Source organism: Micromesistius poutassou (assembly GCF_964030765.1).
Source record: "Micromesistius poutassou genome assembly, chromosome: 4".
Taxonomy (NCBI): domain Eukaryota; kingdom Metazoa; phylum Chordata; class Actinopteri; order Gadiformes; family Gadidae; genus Micromesistius; species Micromesistius poutassou.
Window position 1 is genome coordinate 16,980,027 of NC_140274.1, and position 24,128 is coordinate 17,004,154.

The following is a 24,128-nucleotide window of genomic DNA, read 5'->3' on the forward strand; positions in this document are numbered from 1 at the left end:
GGGAGGGGGAGGAGCCACGAGGGACGGGAGGAGCACCCACGACTCTGAGAGGACGCTGCTTAATTAGCTCCCCCGCACCTCAGCCAATCAGTGGATTCAATTGGTCATTACCTTTCACGTATGAAAGTAAATTATTATTGATGTCTAAATTAAGTGTTACTATATCTTTAACTTAAGGCGTCATTGCATTGTTTTTTTTTTGGTTGTACTTTTTTGTATATAATTTTTATATAAATGTTATTTTTGTGCAAAAAGTCTCGTTCCACAGAAACACAAAATTCTGCAAGTAGTAAATAATGGTTTTAATCAACGTGGGCACAGATTACCTTACTTGTAAATGGGAGTAGAAGAAAACAAACATTGTTATTTAGTCACCGACCCAAAAAAGAAAAGTATTTTAAGAAATGTGAGGGCTATGTTAAAGCATATCCAGCTCCATATGTTCTTGCAAATGTTTCTGTAAAAAATGTTATTACATTTGAACTCAACATTCCCCTTTTGTCCTTCACTTCAGCAGCAGAAGGAAAGCGGGACTAGTCTGCCCTCTAGTGGCGGGATGAGAAATCACTTTCGTTACCCCAATTATTTTGAAAATGAGTTTGAAAATGAACATTGTTCTTCTTCTATAAAATAGATTGGAATAACCAAAAATGAATTAAATAATAAATGTGCACCATTATTTCCCCTACATACGTTCTTATTTAAGTAATGACAAAAATACACATTTCTTCTCGAATTTCTCCTGACCAGACAAATTTGATCCCTACGGTATATAAACATAATCTCAAATATACAAACTGATATGAACGGCTACACACATGTACACTATTTACATCCAGTAACTCTGATGCAATGGGAGCCAACATCGCTACTAAAAACATTTCTGCCGGTTGAAAAAACCTGAAACAATCACAAAACAAAAGAGTGTGTCTTTGGCTGCGAGAAGATCCTCTTGTTGTTTTAAACACACAGCGGTTCTCGTGTGTCTCGTCTGTGTGTCGGGTCCTTCCCCCCGGATTGTCACTACTGGTCACAGTGGTTAACCGACCCCCTGCTATTCCACCCCTCACCAGCGTCCCCGGAGAAACGGCGGACCCCCGAACCCTGGGGGCCCTCCGTTCCGGAAGGGCCCCCCTCTGTCGGGCCCCATGGGGTGACCGCGAGGGGGGAAGGGAGGCCCCCGAGGGGGGAACGGCATGTGCATGTGGTAGCGGTCCGGCGGGTACATCATCTGCGGGGGCATGTGGCCCATGTTGGGCCCCGGTAGGAAGGGGGGCATGTGGGGGTTGCCCATGCCTGGCGGGGGGCTATGCATGTGGGGGAGCATGCCCGGCCTGGGGCCCGGGGGCAGGGTCATGGACTGGGGCCCCGGGGAGCCCAGCCGGCTGTCGGCCCCTGAGTCGGGGGACATGGCGTCGGGCGGCTTGGTGTCGCTGGCCGAGTCGTCGGAAGGCTTCCCTCTTCCAGCAGCGGGCGGGGAGAACCCTGCGAGGCAAGAATCACGACATATTTAACTGTAATAGGCGCATCAATACATTCAACAACTGGATTTAAAATGATCCATAAAAGACATGAAAGCAGGATTTAAAAGAATGCATGAAAGACATTTGAATAAAATAACAAGTACATAAAAATGTATTATAGTTTAACAGAAAGCAAAGGTGGTATTAAAACGGTTTTTAACCTTTATTTAAATGTAGTCAGTTTATTCCAGCCATGTGTTGCATAGTAGCTGAATCCTGCTTTTCCATGTTTTGTTTTGATAACAACCAGCTGGTCCCAGTTATTCTTAAAAGGTCTAGAGAGTTCATATAGTGAAAGCATTACAGTTATATAAGTTGGCTTTAATTGATTTATAGGTGAACAGCAGTACTTACTACTGACATACGGGGAGCCAATGAAGGGATTTGAGAATTTAGTGTTATGTGTTCAAATTTGCTGGTCTTTGTTAGATACAGGGAAGGGAATATATAAGGGAATATATACTTTATCAATCATAGATAGATCCCATGCTCTGTGGTGGGCGCTATGATTTTAAGTTTGGCCTAATATTTATGTTTCAAATAAACTACAGGGGGATGTGCCACCCTAGCCCCCCACCCTGGACACAGCCCTGCTTGTGTCTGGTGATGAGCTGAGTGGGTCATTACCTTCTTGTAGCTTAGAGGGGTCGAACCTGGAGGAGAGGAAGGGAGGGGCTCCACCAGGAGACAGCATGCCGGCAGGGAACCCAGGAGGGCCCCCCATGGCTGTTGCATGCTGCTGGGCTAGGAGTGGGACCTGGGAGACATAGAGAGAGACAGAGGGTGTCATGTCCAAATATTACATTCAATTCATGTATTCACCATTGGCCCACTCGCTTGTGGGAGGTCCATGATCAGAAAGTCCTGTTCAGTGATCAATGTGATGATACCGCAGTATGTCCTTAAATACAGATTATATACGGTAATACAGCAGTGGTTTTCAAACTGTGGGTCACGACCCATTAGTGGGCCGCAGCAGGGGGCCCAATACTGTATTCATGAGTGGTGCACATATTAAATGCTAATCATCCAACTTTATTTGTGACATGTCAATGACAATATATTGCTTATTTTACGTCACAAAAACACTTGACCTGACCTGGGCCAAAAGTACTTCCACAGGTGGGTGACGGCATTAACATGTTTGGGAACCCCTGACAGAAGTCACACATTCTCTTTGAATTGGAACTCGTTTGTACGATAGCCATGAACGGTGTTAAATCAGAGTGAAATTCCGTGTGCTGATGCTACCAAGGACGACGTTGGGCTCTTCAGGAGTGTAGTGAGGGGGACAGGGTCATCCGAATCCCAGCAGAAGGTAACGCATCCGATCCCCAATGTCCGGAAACTACCTGTGGGCATCCCTGAGGTGCCCCAGCCCCTTCCTGCGCTGCGGACATGTCTTTGATTTCACTGTGTGTCTTTGGGGCGAGCGGCTTTGATAAAAGGGTCTGGTGTAAATATGCTCCACCACTTCAAAGATCCCTTTTTCAAGTTGTTTTTGTGACCCACACACAGAGCATTGTCTGACCGACCTAGAGCACAGAGCAGCAGCAGGAAGGCTCTAGAAAGGAAGAGCAGAGACAGTAGCCGGTTTCCAAGGTTGACTTCCTAAGTAGAACCAGCTGGACTGAGTGAGTCCCTCCTCTCCTGCCCGTTTGTCTCCCAGCCCACCGGCTGATGGCTGGGGCAATATGTTTTATCCATCCTTTGTCCTGAAGGCTATGATCCTCTCCACACCGCTAGATAAACACGTGTGTGTGTGTGTGCAATCTATTTGGTCCATTACAAATTTACGGTTCCTGTGCTAACCTGAAAGAAAAGGGCTAAATTCAACTGGACAAAAGAATTATAATCTTCTGTAGATTTCAGAAGGAATATTGTATCAATAATATTGTTATATTGTACTCGAGGGGGAGGTAAAGGAAGTATAAGTAAGAATCAACACACATCTTATGCTTGTAAAACTGAATAAATGTTGCCTGTAAACACTAATCATCTGAGAAATTAGAGAATATAGTTTGATTACATATTTTCCATATCCTGTGTGATCCGTAACACCACACTGCTGGGCCTGGTTCAGCACACCAACCAGTTGATATACCAATGGTTCTGATACTGGAAAGGATCAGAAGTCGTCAGGGTGTTCGTCTCCAAGCTGAAAGGTAGCGTGTTTGAACACTAATGTCCACAACCTAACCTGTAGGTATCCTAGAGCAAGATGCCCCTTAACCCCTACCTGTTCCTCAATAACATGTAGCCGAGTTCACTGCAAGGCTCTTTGGATAAAAACGTCTGTTAAAACAGTAAATTGTAGGTACAGATGCAAGATCATTGCCGTGTGTATGAGCACATGCACAAACACACGGACACACAAGGGCAAATAACATGCACACTATAGCTGCCCGAGCCTTGGACATTTCTCAACAAGCTGGACAGCGAAGATGGTAAAGGAATTGTTCGTAGCAGTGGATTGATGCCATAAATTGAAAGATATTTGGTGAATCTTCACAATCTCTTCCAAGTGCCGAGCACAAAATCCCAATTGAGATGTGGAGATGATATTTCGATTCAGTTTTTGCTTTTCAGTACATCATCACATGTCAAATGTTCAGATGTATGACGCTCTTATCTTAAAAAACTAGACATGTAAAAATATCCTTACTGTATGCCCATATACACAGGGGCTCAGTAGAAGAGTACACATCATTCAGTTTTGATCTGATCTCCCATAGGGCGGATTATATTGGGGGGGCCCATGCCCCTGGAGATACAACGCTGAGCAAATGAAAAAAAAAAAAAAAAAGGTTTTGTGGTCGAACCCCATTTTCCACAACCTCCCTGTGGGCATCCAAAATGTATCCATCCAAATTGTGTACTGTGTGTCACTTTGGGTAAAATAAACTACATAGTACAAAATGTAAAAATATAAATATATTTAAATATATAAAAAGTCAAATATATTTGCTTCTTTCTAAAAAAATGTCTGTTAATCAAGCAAATTGATTAACACATTTGTCTGATTGCAGGAAACTTGTGTGTCTATTGCTCATTCCCCTACTGCCTATCCATTAACACACCACAATAACACTGACATTTTCATGGTGTGGTTGAACAGTAGAATACCTGGTTCTTAACAATAGCTCCACTTCATCACTGATCTTCTGACATGTTGCTCCGAGATGAACTGTTTCACTTTGTGTGCATACGTTTAAAATGATGGGTTTAATTTGAAGTGTTATTCGCCGATGGATGGACAGAATGTGTCCATCAATATAGTATGATGGAACCAAATACAATCCCATGCAGTAAATATGAATATTATAATATATATATTATATATAATATATATAATAATAAGTACAACATTTAGGATTCAGGCAATTAGTCAATTAAAATTAAATATGTTGTATGAATGCATAACAAACCCGTTATAAGTGGTAGCCAATATTAGTATGAATACAACATTGGCAGAGCATGCATACATCGATTTGTTAGATGGATGCATCATGTTTGAATTGTTTGTATTTTTTTGTAAAATATAACAAAAACGTAAATCCGCAGAGAAACAGTATAGCAGTACATATTATTACAGAGTAATAGTACACAATCTGTAATATTGCACTAGAACTTCATATCAACGTGTTAAGGTCTTACATTACATTTCTTACAATTAACACATATATAATTGATCTCTTAATAAATAATCAAATCCCAAATCAAAATATTAGTTAAAATCAACCTGTCTTACATACAAATTTGAAATGCTTGACTATTATTCATCAGGTAATTTACAACCGAATAGATGAAACAAACATTTATATAACCCACTGTAGGTCCAGGTTTAGCTTTATACTTCAGGTGAAATATAAATTTCTCAGGTGAGACCATGGAGTGTTTTCCTGAAAATCCACAGGTCGCCACTAGCTCTTCTTTCAACAAAACTTCAACTATCTAGGCCTATTTTGCTGAAAACACAATCAAATAATATAAAATTAAATTACTTGACAAATTCAACTAAGAATAATTGGTGGCATGATCTGTGGTAACTCGCCACAACAATACAATCGTTGTGTAGTCAGTTGAAAACACATCCATCAGAAGATAATGTTTGTTTTTTATGTGAGGGAGCGCTAAACAAGCATGAAATCTGCCTTCTTGAACCATTGTAAAAAAAACTGAAAAGTGATGGGAATTTGCCTTTCTAATAAATAGTTGAGCAATAAATATATACTTTTTTTTTTAAGTGTTTCAAGTGTCAGTACCTATAACATCAGATTAAGTTGGGTTGGTTAATTACTAGGTAATGACCAGTACCTATCTGCTATAAACTGAGCCATGTCCCTGTTATATAGGAAGTGTCCTGTATCTCCATCAGCCATAAACTGACCAGCAGCGTCTACAAACTAGAAACTGACCTTACCCTGGCGTGTTGTTCCCTCGGGAGATGAAGCAGGACCCCTGTTGCTCCGGGACCTTCACACGCCCTAATGATGAGGGGTCCGCAGGGAACCCCCTGAGTGCTGGCCACCATCTTTACACATCCACACAATACAGCAAGCAAGTTTTCCCGGCTAGTGTTGGCAACGTTTGGCAGGTTTCCCTTCTGTCCTACCAACCGCGTGTGAGATGGGAGCAGCGTTTTATAAATAGTGTTCAGGCACATCCCCGTGTTTAGTTTCTCCAGAGCAAGGCGGAGAGAGAGACATCTTCACCTTGTTTAATCCATTCATTACCTTTCACATCTGTGTATGTTCCTTGTTATTGTCCAGGAAGAGGGAAGAGGGGTGGGGGGGGGGGGTATTCCCATGAACACTCACCTGCTGTTAGAGGGCCAACAGAAGTGTCCTGTCTGTGGTCGGGTCAACAGAAAGACGCTTGCTCACCATCACTATGTCAGTTGTTTAGGAGATTCTTACAGTGAAGTTCGATAATATAAAAGGGCATTCAAGTGTGTGTAGGGATTTCATCTCTTGCTCAGTGCCCTGATATTGCTCAGATAGTCCTCCGATTTAGGGATCAAACCCAGAACATTCATCTGAAGCAAACTGAATATTACAGGAAACAGGATGCTTTCTGGCAAGTACTGTACACTGATAACTTGAGGCTGGTCCTGCATTTCTTCTGATTGTGGATTCTAAATCCTATTGAGGAACAGGAAGGAAGGGTTTCCTAATGATTCAGTGACCTAGGAACTGCAATTCCAACCAATGAAGGAATTCTTGTAGTACTGCAACATAGAACAAGGTCATTTATTGAACAGCTATCTAAATCCACACACACACACACACACACACACACACACACACACACACACACACACACACACACACACACACACACACACACACACACACACACACACACACACACACACACACACACACACACACACACTAAAGCAGTAATATCAATCTCAACTCAAAGTTCAGCTTACACCTTGTTTCAAGGAATACTACTCCATATTACAATGTTTCTGAACCTTCAAGGTTTAGAAGACATGGAAGAATGTTAAGAATGTTTATTTAATAAAAAAGTAGCCAATGCTAAAGGGAAATATTTAAAGAGTGACTACATGTGAGAACTTATGTGAGTTTGCTGCCACCTAATGGTAAAACAGGAAACCAATGGAAATGGCTTCATTAATTAATAAAGATTAAAAATAGATTAAATAAAAAGTATATTTGAACATCATTGGAGTATATTCAAAGTATTATGGTAAGAAAGTCATCTTGTTGTTCTGGGCCCCTACAGACAAACTTTGGACCAAACAGGACTAGTCCAGGGGAGTCACAGCATCTCAGTTATCAGAGGCATGCGTTAGTTAAGAACCCCATGTATCTGCTTGGGGACATAAACAAAGTGTAGTGGCCCCTGCTGTCCGATAGATGTAACATGATGACGACATACTGTGTATGTAATAATACTGTGTGATAAGATATGCTATATACATATCCTTAGGTCAGACACTCAAATGTAATATAAATAGTTATATTTATAAGTCATACAAATAAGTTAAAATTTTAAGCTTTTTTTGAAGTTATTAGTGCTTTCTGAGAGCATTGTCACTCACCGTCGGAAGCAAATGTAAACAACAAATTCCCGTGAACCCAGATCAGGATCCATTGGGGTTCAGTTTGACTCCTCCCAGCGACAAACTGCCGGCTTACATAGTGACGTGCCTCATTCAGGTACGCAGGGAGACAGGCAGTTTGCAGGCAGACCCGGCCATCTCACCCACATTGAAGTGCTGATCCACACCTCAAGTTATACCTTCTAAAATGTTAAATATAAAAAGGTCTTAGTGACAGATTGCAGAAGCACACAAAATCATAAAAGAAAATAAAAATAAATGAAAGAAAGCTGGTAGGAGGATGATTATTGATTGGTTGCAACACTGTATGCCGGAATACTTTATACTGTTAACTAGTGCTGTCAGTTAAATGCGTTAACGGTGTTAACACACACCCATTTTAACGGCGTCAACTTTTTTATCGCAAGATTAACTTTTTTTTTTTTTTTTTTACCCTTTTATTGATGGACAGTGTTACATTGTCTGAGAGATTATTTGCTCCAAGTGTGAATGACTGCTCCAAGTGAGAATATTGGTGTGAAATTGAACACTACAGTGTATATGGCAATGTTGTTTTCAATAAGAAAACATTTGCATAAAGCAAGCCAATCCACTTTTTCATGTTGATAAGAGCATTAAAATGAGAAAAAAATAATAGGACAAAAATAAATCAAGGGACATTTAGAATAGATAAAAATGTGTGATTAATTGCGATTAATCGCAAGTTAACTATGACAATGCGATTAATCGCAATTAAATATTTTAATCGTTTGACAACACTACTGTTCACCCATTAACTATGACTAATGCGATTAATCACGATTAAATATTTTAATTGTTTGACAACACTACTGTTAACCCATTGAGCAGGTCATCCATGACCTGGTCAAACTCAAATCTCAGATGAAGGATAGAGGACAGAGGACTTTCTATTCAGAATCTGGTTAGGAGCTACTCAACTTCAGACATACTGTCTACAAAATTAAAAATTATGATTTACATTTAAACAAAGAGGAGAGTGAGGAATGCAGTCAGTGCATTCAGTGTAAAAAAAAAAGATTCCTTCGATTCATGTGACATATTAAAGTATTGGACTGGAGTATTGGTCTTGTGATCAGCGTGTGGTAGGCCGAAACATTCTGGGACACAACCACAAAGTCTGCAGTCTTCCATTTGGCTGTCTCTACCAGCTCCTTAAAAATGAATCTAAAATTCAGTGTTGCTTTGGATAACAGGGTCTGCTTGATACAAAATTAATCAATGTATTTGGATAGGATAAACAATAATAAATAGCCCATCTCAGCTACTTAGGGCATGTTCCTTACTTTATATTTTAATGTTAAAATATGGGATGGCATAATCAGCTGCAATCTCCTCTCGGTACATGGCTTCTGCCACACCCTGCCTTAGGAAAGCATGGAAATCATGAAGGACTTCTGCCACCCCAGATTATGGACAGTTAACACCGCTGCCGTCGAGTAGACCTTACCGGAGTATTCAAGCACAGACTACAGACTTTGAATCAGGCTTCTCAGCCGGCACTTGTATTGATCATTTTGCTTACATGACCAATTCTACACATGCTCTGGCCACTTGTACATTCCTAAATAATGAACAGATTCATCGACACACATCCATTTTAAATTTATAATAGTGAACATTTTTACCACCAGGATAGATAAGCCATATTCCCAATGTTTACATTCTGTGGAACTGTGGCTCGTGTTTTATTTATCAAATGTAGATTTTTGCTAGCAATGCGATATGTTTGTCATTTTTGCCCTTATTTTTAACTCTTCATAATTTGATATCTTCTTGCTAATGCCTTCTACGCATCTGTTGCTTGCCATGTCACAATGAATTTCACTGCTCAAAATGACCCTGTGAAAAACAGACTTTGTTGTTGACCTAATATTTAATTCAGATTCTAAGAGCAGAAGATACGTGTTCCTTATAAGCAGGGAGTTCATAGTTTGGAGCATCTTGGTTTACAATATCTAGTTTTAGTGAAACACACCAAGCAAGGCGTTAATGCCGTCACGCAAAGGAGGGAAAGAAAAGATAGAAAGGAAAAAATCTAACAAATATGCCCATCATTAATTTGTCCACATAATGAAGGTTCGCTTTTGTAAAGGCTTCTCGTATTCAACCGTCAACATTTCCAAAATGCCTTTGTAATTATGTACATTTTATGCCAAGATTGAAGTCATTAGTAGCATTATGGAAATGTACACTGAAATCATGTCAAGGAATCTGAGAAAATTGTCTGTTTTGTTGTCAATGTGACTACCGATCTCCCAGTGGGCTGCACACATGAAGGCTTGTAACAGTATCAGTGTGTAGATATTATTTCCACCAAACTGCCATCTTTATACTATTTAAAAATTGTATCTGCTGATACATTTGATGGACGTTTCAGGAGTTTATGGACAGGAGGGAAAAGACAGTAAAGTAGGTTGAAAGAGGGAATGATCTGGTGCATTCATATATGGATGAAGCATAGGAACGCACGTCAGAATCTGGGTCGCTACGAGCTGTGGTTAACACTTTAGTGGGTTGAGCAACAGACTCGTTATATCTTTTTACTCTATGAGAAACAAATATCAGTTTTGGGAAAAAACATGTCACACTCACATGTGTGATAAAGGCAAGGTGGCCGCAGCAATGATATTGATTGATTCTGAATTTAGTTTTTTTTACAGGATTACCGAAAACCGGGCCTGCTGAGTCTATGAACCAAGCCAAATCACATCTTCATTGTACAGCTTCAGTTGATGGAGAACAACCAGGAGAGGTCTTTATAGTCAAGGAACGAAACAGTGTGGCGTTAAATGTAGGCTAAAGGGAAACATGTCAATTAAAGACAAACTGGTTCCTCAATTTGGGTGGTTTTCATTCAGACAACCAGCACAGATACTGTCACGCAGAAGCATAGCTAGTGGGCTTACCTGGTCTCCACCTCACTGACTCCTCCTCCAAAAGCGAGTCCCTCCAGCTCATTGGTCAAGACACTCACAAGTCAAGGTTAGCAATCAGCCTCCCTTCCATCCAAGAGTGCACAAGTTTGTGCTGTGTTCTCAAGTGAGCCTTATGCACTCGAAATTCTACTCGTTTCTGGGAGAATCGATTTTTGGTCAATTGATCAGCCTTAATGATACGCTGTTCAGTCCCAACTCAATGGTTAATTCTGTTGGGTTAAGGAGGTTTTACATGTCCATTGAAAGTAGTCTACAGTCGGAGAACGCAGATATGTATTTTCTTAGAGCTTAGCATTTACTGTATAGTAGATGTCTTTTAGATCAGAGTGTCATTGTTAGTTTCATTTTTATATGACACAACTTGAGTCATATAGTACAGCTTTTAGCTTCCATCTTCTCTCTAAGCTAAAAGGTATTGAACTAACTTCTTATTTGTTTATATATTTTTCTAAACTAATAGTATACTACTATTATTCTTATTTCAATATTGAAACCATAAATGAGCCTAAATCATAACTAATAAACACTACTTTCTGAGCGGTTGGGATCCTAACTGCTGGCCTATTGTTTAACAACTGTTTTATTGTGTATCTGATGAATTATAAGTTCATAAATGTAGAAGGGCTGCATTCCAAAACAACCCACCGACACACATACCAGCTTTAGAGAAAGCTTGTGTCACAACTCCGGTGTGTTTACACAATACCATTTTTCAGAGAGATGACACGTAAATAAATAATAAAATCATGAATGAAAGAAACAATAAAAACAAATTACTTGAATGTGGTTTGCATTGGTAAGGCCGGTGACCGAAGATCCTCATCAAAACACAAGAAATGTCTAAAAGATAGAAGTCTACAGTCAACATGTCTACGTTTAGCAATCTGGCAAGGTTGGTTGTCTAGAAACAAAGTTTGAGAATTTCAATCATAACAACGTGCCATTCATCATTCAGCCATTAGACCGGGTTTTTGCTATTTTATCTAGTTCCTCATCGGTTTATAGATTTAGACATTTTGAATGTAAGCATTCATTCATTTTATAATAGGACTCCACAAGACAAATTCCATCTTGCTTGATTGGGTTGTATCAGTTTGCAAAGAAAAAGAAGAAATGTCGATAAAGGAAAATGTACCATGTCCCCTTTTAAGAGTCAGTCCACATCCAAGGTGGTAGAATCTGTGCACAAAAATATACTCCAGACAAACCCCAGTTCACTACAACACCCCAGCCACTGACCCAAACGCTACCGAGAAACACACAGGATTCATCTCCACAGCAAGTACCATCAGGAATGAGTTCTTTAATAACCACTTTATTAGAACAGTTAGGAGTGCACAGTGCAACGTTAACCATGGCATCCTGTGTGTGTGTGTGTGTGTGTGTGTGTGTGTGTGTCTGTGTGCGAGTATAGTGGAGAGAAAGCAATCATCAACAGAAGTTATGGAGCTATTTAGAGGAGGACAAAAACATTGTGCCACAGTGGATAAAAGCACACCATTAAGTACATATAGTGATTATGTATCCACCAATCACAACACATGGTGATTAAGTATCCACCAATCACAACCTTCAGTACAGATGATGATTTTGTATCCACCAATCAGATTGTAGCAAACATGGAGAGGAGGAGATGGAGATAGCTCATCGCAGTCAGGAAGCGACGTGAATATATCCCATATCATTAACAAAAACATTGACTGTAAAAACATCCATTCACAGAGAGGTATTTAGCATTCCTAAATGCCTTCCTCAAACTGGCAGATGCGCTCCGAAACAAAAAGCATGGAAATCTGCTTTTGTTAATACAAATAAATAAATGCAATGATTTCACCTACCGCTGTTTAACCATTTCTCACTTTGAACTTAAGTTCCCTAAACACTTTCAAATCCTAGTTTGTTGTATTTTCAATAATTGTCAAGTCTTGAAATGACTTGTCAATCTAATTTAAAGCAGCCAATGAAAATGGGTTGAGAACCACCATTATCAATAGTAGAGTTATTTTGCCCACTGTGTCACAACGTAGAAAAATTTAGAGCAGAAGCTCGACTAGCAGATGGATGCATGTACCAGACATTCCACCATCAGCCAGCCTTTCTCTAAATGCAAATTTCCTCTTGATAAGGTCTAAAAATAGATTTAACTAAAAATATTAAATATATCTTACAAACATGACAGTTGGATTAAAAGAAGAAAATATAGTACCTAGAAGCTTTAACAGGTGTGTGGTGTCTGAACATGTATATAAATATAAATATGTAAGTATCCCATAGTGTATATTGGGAGATGGATGAGTCCCAGCCGTGAGTAAGGAGGAGACAAAGCAGTGTTAGTATTACCTGGAGTGGAGCACTGCCGGTCCCCGCTACCTGCTCAGCCTCTGGCCCTCCGTTCAGCCCTGCTGGCTTCAGGTCCTGGACCACATCCCCCCAGTCTGCGGGACACAACACACAGCAGGGGTCATCAATACCATAACAAAAACAACAGCCTCTATGTTAATATAGTAGTATCACATCCTTTCTTTGGCTGTTTATTTTTAGGACGGGGCGCCACGGTCTGGAAACAGTGTTCCGATTGAATTATTTAATTTTGTGTATTATAATGTATTTTTTATTTTTATCCCTATTCATTATGAAGCATAAAATATATTTTATATGTAACCCAAAATCGATTCACAACAAAGAATGGCCAGGCCAACAAGAATTAAAAAGCCATTATGCTAGAGAGGATAAGAGTGAAGCAGACATCGGCTGTGTTTACCTGGGTTGATGGAGTCCATGTCCAGCATGCCCCCCTCTCTGAAGCTCTCCAGCTCCTCCACCTTCACCTTGTTCCAGGGGATGTAGGTCACCCCCCGCTCCACGTCCCAGAACTTCTTATGGGTCGACTTGATGCCTTTATTCAGCGCCCAGGCAATCTTTGAGACAGGAGGAGCATGGTGGTTGGATTAGCATGGCTGGCAGGAACTCTCTATGAAACTGTTCATTTTTACAAAGTCCTAGTAGCAAACTAGGCTAGCTCATTATATTATGCAAGCCTCAAATTAGGCTAGGCTAGTTCCTTATAGCAGGCTAGGCTAGACCCTGGAGAAGGCTAGTAAAGTTACCTATAGAAGGATAGGCTAGGTCCTGAATAAGGCTAAAATAGCCACATATAGCAGTCTAGATCCTTATAGGTAGCTAAACTAGATCCTCAAATTAGGCAAGGCTAGTTCCTTATAGCAGGCAGGCTAGGCCCTGGAGAAGGCTAGTAAAGTTACTGATAGCAGGCTAGATCCTTATAGGAGGCTAAACTAGGCTAGCTCTATCTACCTCCAGTACATACAGCCGGTTAGGGCAACATACCTTAATGGGCTTCTGGTTGACCTTGAACAAGCCACTGCTGAGCTTGTGCAGGGCGGTGTTGGCGTCCTGACGGTGCACCATGACGATGTAGGCACAGCCTCTGGGTGGAATCATCTGTTAGAGAGAAACCACAACATGTAGTCTCAACAATAGTCTCCTAGGGCATTCACGACTGCTGCATTTTAGGAGCCTGACTTCGCCACACCAATTCCCAAATACTTATTAGTCTGGAACCGGTCAGTTCATTTTTGATTACCAAAGGGGAGTTATCAACAGGCGCTGACCCAAATTGCCTCTGGAAGCAATTGGATAGACCTACAACCAATCAGAGGAACGAAATGTATGAGGTTGCACTGAGTAATCAAACCATCTTCGAATTCAGTTGGAAGTACGTCAACACGTTGTGCAGTGCAGTTGTTATAAAAATAAAATATACAGTCCAGTTAATTTAATACTGTCAATATGGTGGACACCAACAAATCGGTCCACATCAGTGGCAGCCTTCTTGGTTGTATTATGATAATGCCTCAACGGTGCTCCCCTGCACAGTCATTGTATTAAAGCCACTCCATGTATTAAAGCCATTACATCTGTGTGAACAAAGGGGGGCCTGACACATATGCAAGCAAATAAAACATGAGCCCTCAGCCCTTCTCCTAATGCCTTTAAATACAGTTTTGTTTTTTTTATGATGTAGAAAATGATAGTACAAACAAATCTATGTCCAACATCAACCAAAGTCATGGCCTCTTTTAGTCATTAGAAGGTAGGCTCCAGATGCATGGCCACTGCTTCATTACTGCACCATGCTAAAACTACAGATGAATGTACTCATTCATCTGTAGTTTCTGCAACGATGCATACTTCCGACTGTGGATTTGATAGTTTACTTTTTGGCTAAACCCCTACATTCTACTAGCTACAGCACTCAAACTGGGATGAATTAGCTGAAGCGTCACAACGAATAAAACATAAGTGGTGCAAAAAAAAAAAAATTCTATATATATATATTTATAAAACGGGTGGCTTAAATCAAGCGATCTGATTGGTTCCCAACTGTTGTATATTGAGAGTATACACACAGCTATGACGCCCGTTCAGTTTACAGTGTTCAGTATCACTCTACGCCTAACTTGAACTGTTGTTTATTTATATATAAAAAGCAATAGCATAGTTCACTGAAGCCTAAAAATATGTTGATTGCTGGAGAGGGTGGAAATGTTGTAAAGCAAATGCACACGGTGAGTGAACTCGATAGTAGGCTAAATTGCTGGCGAACCAAGCTACCATCATAGCAACCACCGCATAGCAACCACCGTACACTTTGCAGGCAGCCAGGAGGGACTACTTTTTTGTATTCGTTAAAAAAAGCTTTTCTGACTTTCTCGCTTTTTCAAAATTAAGGGTGTCTATGACTTTCATTTCGCCATACTTACGTAACCGTTTTATAAAAGCAATAGATCACGACAGGCTGTGGTATGTTCTCATTATAGCACATTTAAGGGGGTCTCCGACGGACAACGCCCCTTAACTGTGATATAATGAGAACATACCACAGCCTGTTGTGATCTATTGAAAAGCCAACTCTTATTCTGACATTCTAACAATGACAATGCAAACATTTGAGGGCACATTTAATTCAAGTTTTAGTCTGGTATCACTCACACATAATGAATCAAATATTTATGTTGCATATCATTGCCAGCAAACAAGGCGGTCCAGACTTACGTTGACGGAGTCAATCTGGCCAAACTCCTCCAGCAGGGACATGACATCAGACTGCTGCGTCCGTTTGTCCAGCTGTCCCACCCACAATGTAGTGCTGCAAACTAGAGGCACAACAGCAACAACAACCAATTAGAGGAAAGGGTAAAAGTTTACCCTTAGATCTAAATGAATGAATATGTGGCACCAGGTACCACAGACTGGGACTCTTCTTTAAAAGAGTTACTTCAACTGTGTGTTGATCTTACCGCTGAGGGTCTGTCCCTTGATGTTGGGCAGGCCTTTCTGTCTGCGCTCTCTGTCTCGCTCCCTCTCTGTTCGGTCCTCAGAGCAAGACCGAGACTTCCAGCGTCTCTCTCTGGACTGCGAGCCAGACCGCCGGTGACGAGACCTCCTGGTCCGGGATGTAGACCTGGACCTCCTCCTCCTGGGAGACCTGAGTCAAAGTAACTCACCAGTCAACATCTGGATCTACATTCAACATCTGGACATGGGTCTCATCAACAACTGACCCGTCAACATCTGTATATCAATACACAAAACATGTACGAGGTCTCAACAACTGACCTGTCATATCTGTACAAGGTAAAAAATACAACATCTGTACAGGGTCACAACAACTCATCTGTATAAACATACAACATAGATACAGGGCCAAAACAACTGACACATCAACAGCTGTAAAGGGCCAAAATGACCTGTCAACATACATACAGCGTAAAGCGTTACCAGCTAAATAAATTAGGTCTGGGTTAGGTTGTCCCGCCCCCATTTTTAAAATGATTTGACACATTGACAGAAACAGATTAAACCACATTCACTGATGTCCTGTGACATTAATTAACTTGAAGAAAACCAATTACTACGACTACTGGGACATTAGTCCTATTTGTAGTCATTTGGCAGAATTCTGTAACAACAGAGGAGTAACTTGATCTCACTTTATCCAACATAATATTCGCTTACACAGCTGTCAAATAAAAGGCTGTTTTAGGTATGATTTGAGAGTTGTTAAGACCAGATTTGCATTTCCCTGAACCAATTAGGGAAAGGTTGCCCGGATCGGTCAGAAATGTGTGGTATTAGAACAAAATTGTCTCATAAAAAGGCTAGTGCAGAGTAAGCCAGAGCAGATATTCTCAGAGCATTTTACTAACCAACAGCTGACAGATGGTTATGGCTTTTCTAAAAATGTACACCAAATGATAGCTCTTAAATCGTACCTAACCCACCGTGAACGACCACTCATGTTACTTTACTGATCGCAAAACACATGATGCATTGTCTAGTCCATCTGAAAAACCCAGTCATGTGATAACACATTGCTAATATTCTAATGCTTATCAAACTCACACATAGCACTATATAGGGCTGCAAGGCCCCAGTCAAGCAGATTCCACTTAGTACTTGTATACAACCGCACAAGTACACCTAGTTTCATTCTTTCTATTTCCATGAACTACAACATAAAGAATAACTTCTCCTCCACCTCTGAGCTTCTGAATCTTAAGAAGAATGTACAAATATGCAAATCTTAATAGTACCAATTATATGTGTAACCTGTGCAAGTGTTCAACACAAATTTTACATATACACAATGGAGGACCTGTTTCAACAAATGCTTAATTTAATTGATTGCTTAAGGCTCGGACATACTTTCCACGTTCTGCTTAACTTGCGGCCATTTACTGGTCATGCAGCCATGTACTGGTCGTGCACGCGGTTTCACTCATTCTACAATTGAGGGTCCTCATCAGTCTGGCGTTTGACCAATGCGGGGTTCCCGATCCTATCTCAAACACATTTGTAGCCGGGTAATCCACCATGACAATGTTTGCCAATCACTATAAACCAAATCAAGAAGAATAAGCATTAGAAGAAAATTGATCTTCCAACTCTCCCAAGCGCAATTTCTCGGCAGATCTCCTCACACAGCCGCTGATCAATCAAAACGTGCAGCCATTTTATTATCTGACGCAGTCCGCGTGGTCACATGCGGAGTCTGACCATGGGTGTCTGTATAGGGGCCATGCGGACCATCACGAACTATGACATTTACGTCAGATGGACCACAGCTGTCACGGAAAATATGAATCCTGCTTTAGTTGAGAGCACTTTTTAAAAGTTTAAACGCTGTAATAACACACGCCCGGTAAAAAGACAAACGATGCAAACGACTCACGAAGTGTTCTGGCCCCGCTGAACACAGGGCTAGATCATACTACCCACTGTTCATTAACACACACACACACACACAAAGCAAGGCTCACTTCCACCCGAGTATGCAAAACAGAGCCACTGAAATCCCAAATGAGGGGAAAAGGAGTTGCCTAGCCAGGATGAACGAAAGAGTCACCCTGTAGTCGAGTTAGGAGAAGACCAGACTGAGTCGAGTGTCGTGGTGTTCACCAATACTATCCTAATGATGATGACTGCTGGTTTAGCCACAGAGCGCAACCACCCAAAAAACAAACAGGTCAATATCAATACCAATCTCATGAACAGCATTCAGAGTGTCTCACCTCTGTAATGTACAGTGTGTATACCCAAGTATAACCAGATTACTGAAGCGGGACAAAACATTAGAAGAATGTGATTGGATAATTCATAATTGGACTGGTGCCAGAAAGAATACCTGCTTCCTACATTCAAAGAGCATCAGAACCCAACACTGTTGTGAGTGGTTGGAATGATATGCCTGCCCCTTGTTCAGCCTCAGTCAAGCAATCACAAAAACTAGTCTGTTAAGTTAAGTGAACAAGTTAATTTGTATAAATCTAGGAATTTGGCAGAAGAAAGTTTATTTTGTCAGTGTTTAAATTTCACCACGGGATTGCGGGGATTGCGCATATTTTTTTTCAAATCCTGCAACTCAGGCCAGCATAATGCGGGACAATCCTGCACATATTTCACTTTGTTCTCTGATACATTTATAAGAACAACGGTTTTAATTCGGGTCTATTGACTTCACTTGAAAAACCACCTTCCGATTTCGGTGGTGCATGTCCTTTGTACAATCTTTGATCTGGCAACAAGCATGCACGCGCTCGCAGGCACACAGAACCCATTCGTGCTTGCTCCTTCTCTCCCTCTCAAAAGTTGTACACGACCCATGTGCTGTTCTTGGCAATTATTTCCATCGCCTATTTCATCCTATAGCAAACTATTGAATTCAGTTTCCCTTTGTCGCTTCTTTTTACAAGCTGCTGCAAACCGTGTACACACCATCACATACACCCCATATGGTCTAACCATCAGACACAACAGAGTAGCATGACAGCTACCTGTAATAGTGCAAGACAGATCCATAGAGGCAAGAGAGCAGAAAACAATACATTACTATAGCAGTACTAAATACATTGATAGAATACCAGAAAAAGACAGAACAGTAGATGTCAAAGCAGTACATCTAAAATGTTGTTTCCTAGTTTTACTTGAGCTATATGCTGACATTGATTCAGCCATCCATAATTCAAATGCCCCTCAACAGACATAACACTATCAAGACAGAAAAATTGGCTTCAACTCTTGACTGTGCAAGGAGCCCTTAGACTCCTTGCAGTACAACTCCACCCACGGTGGAATCGCCTTATCAATACCAAACGACGCTACATGTGGAGTGCATACCGAACACCATCTCCTAATACTCAAATGAGTAACTCACTTAAAAAGTTACGTGCACCCCTGGTTATAATGTAAGCATTATAAGATTGTACAGAGTCTCACTCCGGCCAAAAACCAAAAGTTGCCAACCCTGCCGGGGGGCACCACACATTGCTACCTGGTCTGTGGGAAACACTGTGATGCATTAGAGAAACACACAGGAATATAAAATATTCACCATGGCATACCAGTTTGCCGTCAAAAATAATATAATTCATTATTTATTAGCGTTTACACCAGAATGTGCTGAGGGGGCTGGCAATTTCCTTCGCCCTGTCTACATGCTTACACACCACAGATTTATCTAGGCCAAACCAAATGGATAAAAGCACAAACATCCCATAATATTCCCCTCCTACCTGGAGCCAGATCGTGACCTCCTCCCGAAGCCCTTCTGTCTGCCTTCTCTCCGGGACGACGGGTCCTCTCTGGAGCCCCCCTGTGGAGGACACGAGGAGAAACAATCAGTCAACACAACTCAAGCTCAAGAAGAAAATACATCAACTGGTCCATTTAGGAAAATAAGATTCAAAAGCTCTTTCAAATCGTATTTTAAGTATACCCTCTAGAGTATTAAGAAAATATTTGAACATTGTTTCTGTTTTCGTCCTTGCATCTCCATGAATTATTTGATGTGGGGAGCAGAACATATTTATCGACCTATATTCCGTTGCCTGCACTCATCCGACTAACAAAGTACTGGTTGAGATGTTTACCCGTGTGTGTGAATCATTCATGGGAGGATAACCGTCTTGCATCATGCCGCTGTGATCCAGTCCCCCATGCTGAGAGAAAACAGACAGTTATCACCAGAACATCAAGAACAGACTATTACCCAGCCATCCACAACACAATCAACTAGTACACAACCATCACTAGAACATCAACTACAAAACATCCAGCATATGCTAAAGCCTTCGTTAAAGTATCAGTTAATTTATAATACAATTACAATTCCCACTTTCCCTTGAAAGCCAATTGTCAAACCTACAGGATTTTTTTCAACCTACACACTCCCTTGCACAGAACACAATACTCAAGGATGTTATCAGTATTCTACGTGAGATAAGCCTTCACTGTGCGCTAGATTAAATACCTCGTGATCATTCATTCCTCCCATCATGTGTGGATGAAAGCTTGACTCCATGTTGGTCGCCTGACCAGGAAACTGGTTGAATGAGTTCCCAGGAGGCCTTCTGTGAAGGATACATACATTACATTTGTAGTACATTCATCAAGGCAGATGCCCAACATACAGGACTACACTAACCCTAACCCCTAGTCTCCCCCGGGCATGAACATCACTTACAGAGAATGACTCTCCTTATTCCTCCCGTCCTCTGGTTCGTCGTCGTAATCAAACCTATCGAGAAGTTTCTGAGGAAATAGCAAATCAGATGATCAACAAATTGAATGAAAGACCTTTAGTTTCCCTTTACATTGTAAATGATCACCATAATAACCTATAAATTAGCAGTATGGTTCCTTTGTAGAGCAATGCATGCATGCAAGACATGTTCTACAATTCATCTGATGCGTTGCATTATACAAGTTGCTTACGCTATTGTCCGTACCCAGATGTGGTTCACTATCCACATATGAAATACAACCTTTTCCTTATGAAAATAATCAATCAATATACATAAAAAACGATATATTTTTATTCAAATATATTTTTTAAGTTGAACAACAAGGCTGGAGAACAATTTAATTTCATACATGCTAACAAAACGTCAGAGATGGGTACCTTGGCTAAGCTGCTCTTCTGTTCGTTGAAGGCACCGTAGGGGTTAGGCTGTGCTGCGGACACATGGTGCTGTGCTGAGGGCGAGTGGAGCTGTTCTGGCACCATGGTGTTGGACATCATTGCCGGCTGCGTGTTCTCCCCCTGCTGAAGGTTCTGGAGCATCTTCTGAAGCTGGTAAACAGAGACATCATCTTTCAAATCAGAACTAAAGGAGAGACCTAGTTCCAGGTAAGTTAGTTAGTTAAAATAAGAATCCCCAATAGTGATTTTTATTGAACACAGGTGATTTAGTGATCAGTAAAAGCCAGAGGATAGAACTAATGAGGGAGATCATCAGACTATGCACATGGGTGGAGCAAACTATGTAAGGAAATGGGTTAGGGTCACTCCAAGCTGAACGGTATCTGCCAGCTGGCTACATCAAAGTGGTGAAGACCATGGCTTACCTCCTGTCCCCCGGAGGTCTGGAAGAGATGGGCCACAGCGGCCAGGGCATGGGAGTTGGGCAGCTGGGAGACAGCAGCTACAACTGGGGAGCTGGAGACCGGAGGCTGGGGGTCTGGCTGGAAGGCGGTTGGACCTGCTGGATCACGAAAAGTTTTAGATTGGCCCTGTTCTTGCATCCACACTTGAAATATGCGTGCAATGTGTTGAGAATAGAAGAAAGGGGGCTTAGCAATTGTTGAAAAGTTATTAAATAAGATGAATGCATTCAGGGAGCAGGATAGTGTGTGGAGACAAAGTTTTTCCACTCTCAACCAAAAAGGTACTAGTGTTGATAGCAATGTCCAGTCTGCTGGAAGGCCATAGAGAACATGGCGTGCCTAGAAGGACAGTTCTTTCTTACCGCCCATTGAATGAGCTGGTGCTAGAGAGCCATGGGCCATGTCCAACAGAGGCTGGATGATGTCCATGTCAAACACTCCATTCTTCTGCCACAGGTTCAGCACACGCAGTATCTTACTCTAAAAGAGAATGTGACACCACATGAGTTAAGAGTCGGCCTGCACTAAACCATTTTATTGACGAGAACATTATGAGCAATGTTCTCTTGATCAAACATTGCGAGTCATTCATTTTATGCATCCAGCCATTTGTTAAATTGAGTGACTAGGACCAGATAATATACATATAAACTAGAACCACATCAAATAACACACAAATATAATCATTACTAGATAAAATAGTATAAAAAGACTTTACCTCTGACGCAACAGAAGTCAATATTAACTAGAATGGGCTGTGCTGCATGGGTTTGGAGAAAATAATTTAACAAACAACTCATACACATTGAGCTTTCGTACCTTATCATCTTCAGAGCAGAGGTAGAGATTATGGAAGGTATCTGTGAAGTTCTTCAGGAATCTTGGTCCAAACACATCCTTCTCCACACCAAACTGATGGCGTGACTGTCGGACAATGGAGTCCACCACGTACAAACCGGGGACTTTCAGATCTGGCTTGCACTGAGACGGAAAACAATAAATAAACCATTGGCATAGAGCCATACAAACTCCACAAGATCCAAGTTTAATTTTAAAAAGAGATCAACAAGACAACATCCTAAAGAATACATACCTTCTTGATGAACTTCTCAACTATCTGGACAACGTGTTTGTAAAGCTATGAAAAGAAATGGAAATAAATAACACCTTATAAGTTGGCATCAACAACCGGTGGCCAACAATAACTAAACAATGGATCTAAGTGCAGCAATTTAGACAAAAATAACAATTTCTTCTAAAAAATTATATACCAGCTAGGAGGTGGACCAGGTTTGTTGCATTACCTTAATTGCTTTGATTGCTGACTTTGTGACTGACATCATCTTGGCACGGGATATCGGAGGCTTCATCTCAATCATGGAGAATAACTAAAAGATCATGGAAAGAATATGAATGTCTTCATTTGCTTTGGGTAAGAGAGCTGAGCAAGTTAAAACGCTGTAATTGTGCCATTTGCCAAATACATCTCTGCTTCATTAATGGGAATAAACTACAACACAATGACAACATAAATCCCATGATGGGCTCGGAGCTGAAATGTTTGTGGTGATGGTGGCTATTGAAGCAGACCGTTCCTAGGCAAAAATAATGCAAAGTTCAGGAAAAATATGCCCATGAAATCCAAATCTAGCCACACAGCAATAGTTGAAATAAGACTATTTTACAAACACATGTTAATTTAACTAAATATCAAAGTAAAGGGTAAAGATCATCCACTGATAGGTCAGTAATGCAAGTTTTCACGGAAGCCAACTTCTTGTTGGATAATGACAGCCCAATTAAGGAATATGCACTAGTTCAATATGGCAAATATCGGCTGCCTGTATTGTTGACAGAAATACTAGGTGGATACCATTAGTACTACACTTGTATCACTAGTGAAACTTCCACACATACAAAACAACTTCAGTGGCTAACCATCAATGTAAATACGACCTGCCCAGCCATAACAATTCACAGTTCAGTGTTTAACGTTAGGCTCTAAAAGGGATAAGGCCTTGCCATTTTGGAGGGGAAATAACTATTCCAGAGACGCATTCACTACCATTAGACTAGATCAATGCACCTCTTTAGGATATCCAAAACGATGTCTAATGATAAGTATTTGCACTTCCAAGCGTTATCTTATATATCATGTTATGAACAACGACGCATATCGCCGCGAACATAAGTCGTGCGTTAGCATCTTAGCTCGGATAGGCCAAATGCCATTAGGCTAGCGCCACACCCGGAGGTACATATCTATCCCAATGCAAGTTAAGTGTCTTAATCTAAAAAGGATAAACAACTGTGATTTCCTTATCTGATATCCATACCGTATATCGACCCCAAACACCACCATTATGGATATAGTATATTAGCATTAGAGCTAACCAGAGATCCGTTTTAATACAAACTTAACCAAGTTTACCTCCATGTTGAAAGCGTTCACCGCATCCATTGCTGTTCTTGTATTTTTTTTTATATCAAAACCCGTGAGTGGAACGATGTGATAGATTAATTGTTCGCTATCCTCCCGCTGTGATCATAATAATGTCAACCAGCTAGGGTAGCTACATGCTAATATGT

The 24,128-nt window shown here is 40.9% G+C and overlaps 1 protein-coding gene across 2 annotated transcripts; it reads right to left on the reverse strand.

Moving 5' to 3' along the window:
• Nucleotides 1-311: 311 nt before the first annotated feature.
• On the reverse strand, nt 312-24,105 carry LOC311342311 (SR-related and CTD-associated factor 4-like). Of its 2 annotated transcripts, none has more exons than XM_084467153.1 (18): nt 23,971-24,105; nt 22,844-22,927; nt 22,633-22,677; nt 22,359-22,520; nt 21,902-22,019; nt 21,501-21,634; nt 21,055-21,225; nt 20,617-20,684; nt 20,404-20,503; nt 20,024-20,092; nt 19,667-19,746; nt 15,893-16,080; nt 15,648-15,748; nt 13,920-14,033; nt 13,336-13,492; nt 12,915-13,009; nt 2,151-2,280; nt 312-1,485 (listed from the first exon to the last, which is right to left on the reverse strand). In XM_084467153.1, exons 1-18 carry the CDS (start codon nt 23,998-24,000, stop codon nt 1,067-1,069), a joined length of 2,265 nt encoding a protein of 754 aa, XP_084323279.1. In that variant the 5' UTR covers nt 24,001-24,105; the 3' UTR covers nt 312-1,066. The 2 variants fall into 2 exon arrangements, with proteins under 2 accessions (XP_084323279.1, XP_084323278.1); XM_084467152.1 differs by having other exon boundaries at nt 21,501-21,637.
• Between the last annotated feature and the right edge of the window lie 23 nt (nt 24,106-24,128).

Coding starts and splice junctions, on each gene's coding strand:
- LOC311342311 (XM_084467152.1), bottom strand. CDS start 24,000: ATGGATGCGGTGAACGCTTTCAACATGGAG. Junction 22,020..22,358: donor TCTGCTCTGAAGATGATAAG/GTACGAAAGCTC, acceptor ATTCTCTTTTAG/AGTAAGATACTGCGTGTGCT. Junction 20,504..20,616: donor AATAAGGAGAGTCATTCTCT/GTAAGTGATGTT, acceptor TATCCTTCACAG/AAGGCCTCCTGGGAACTCAT.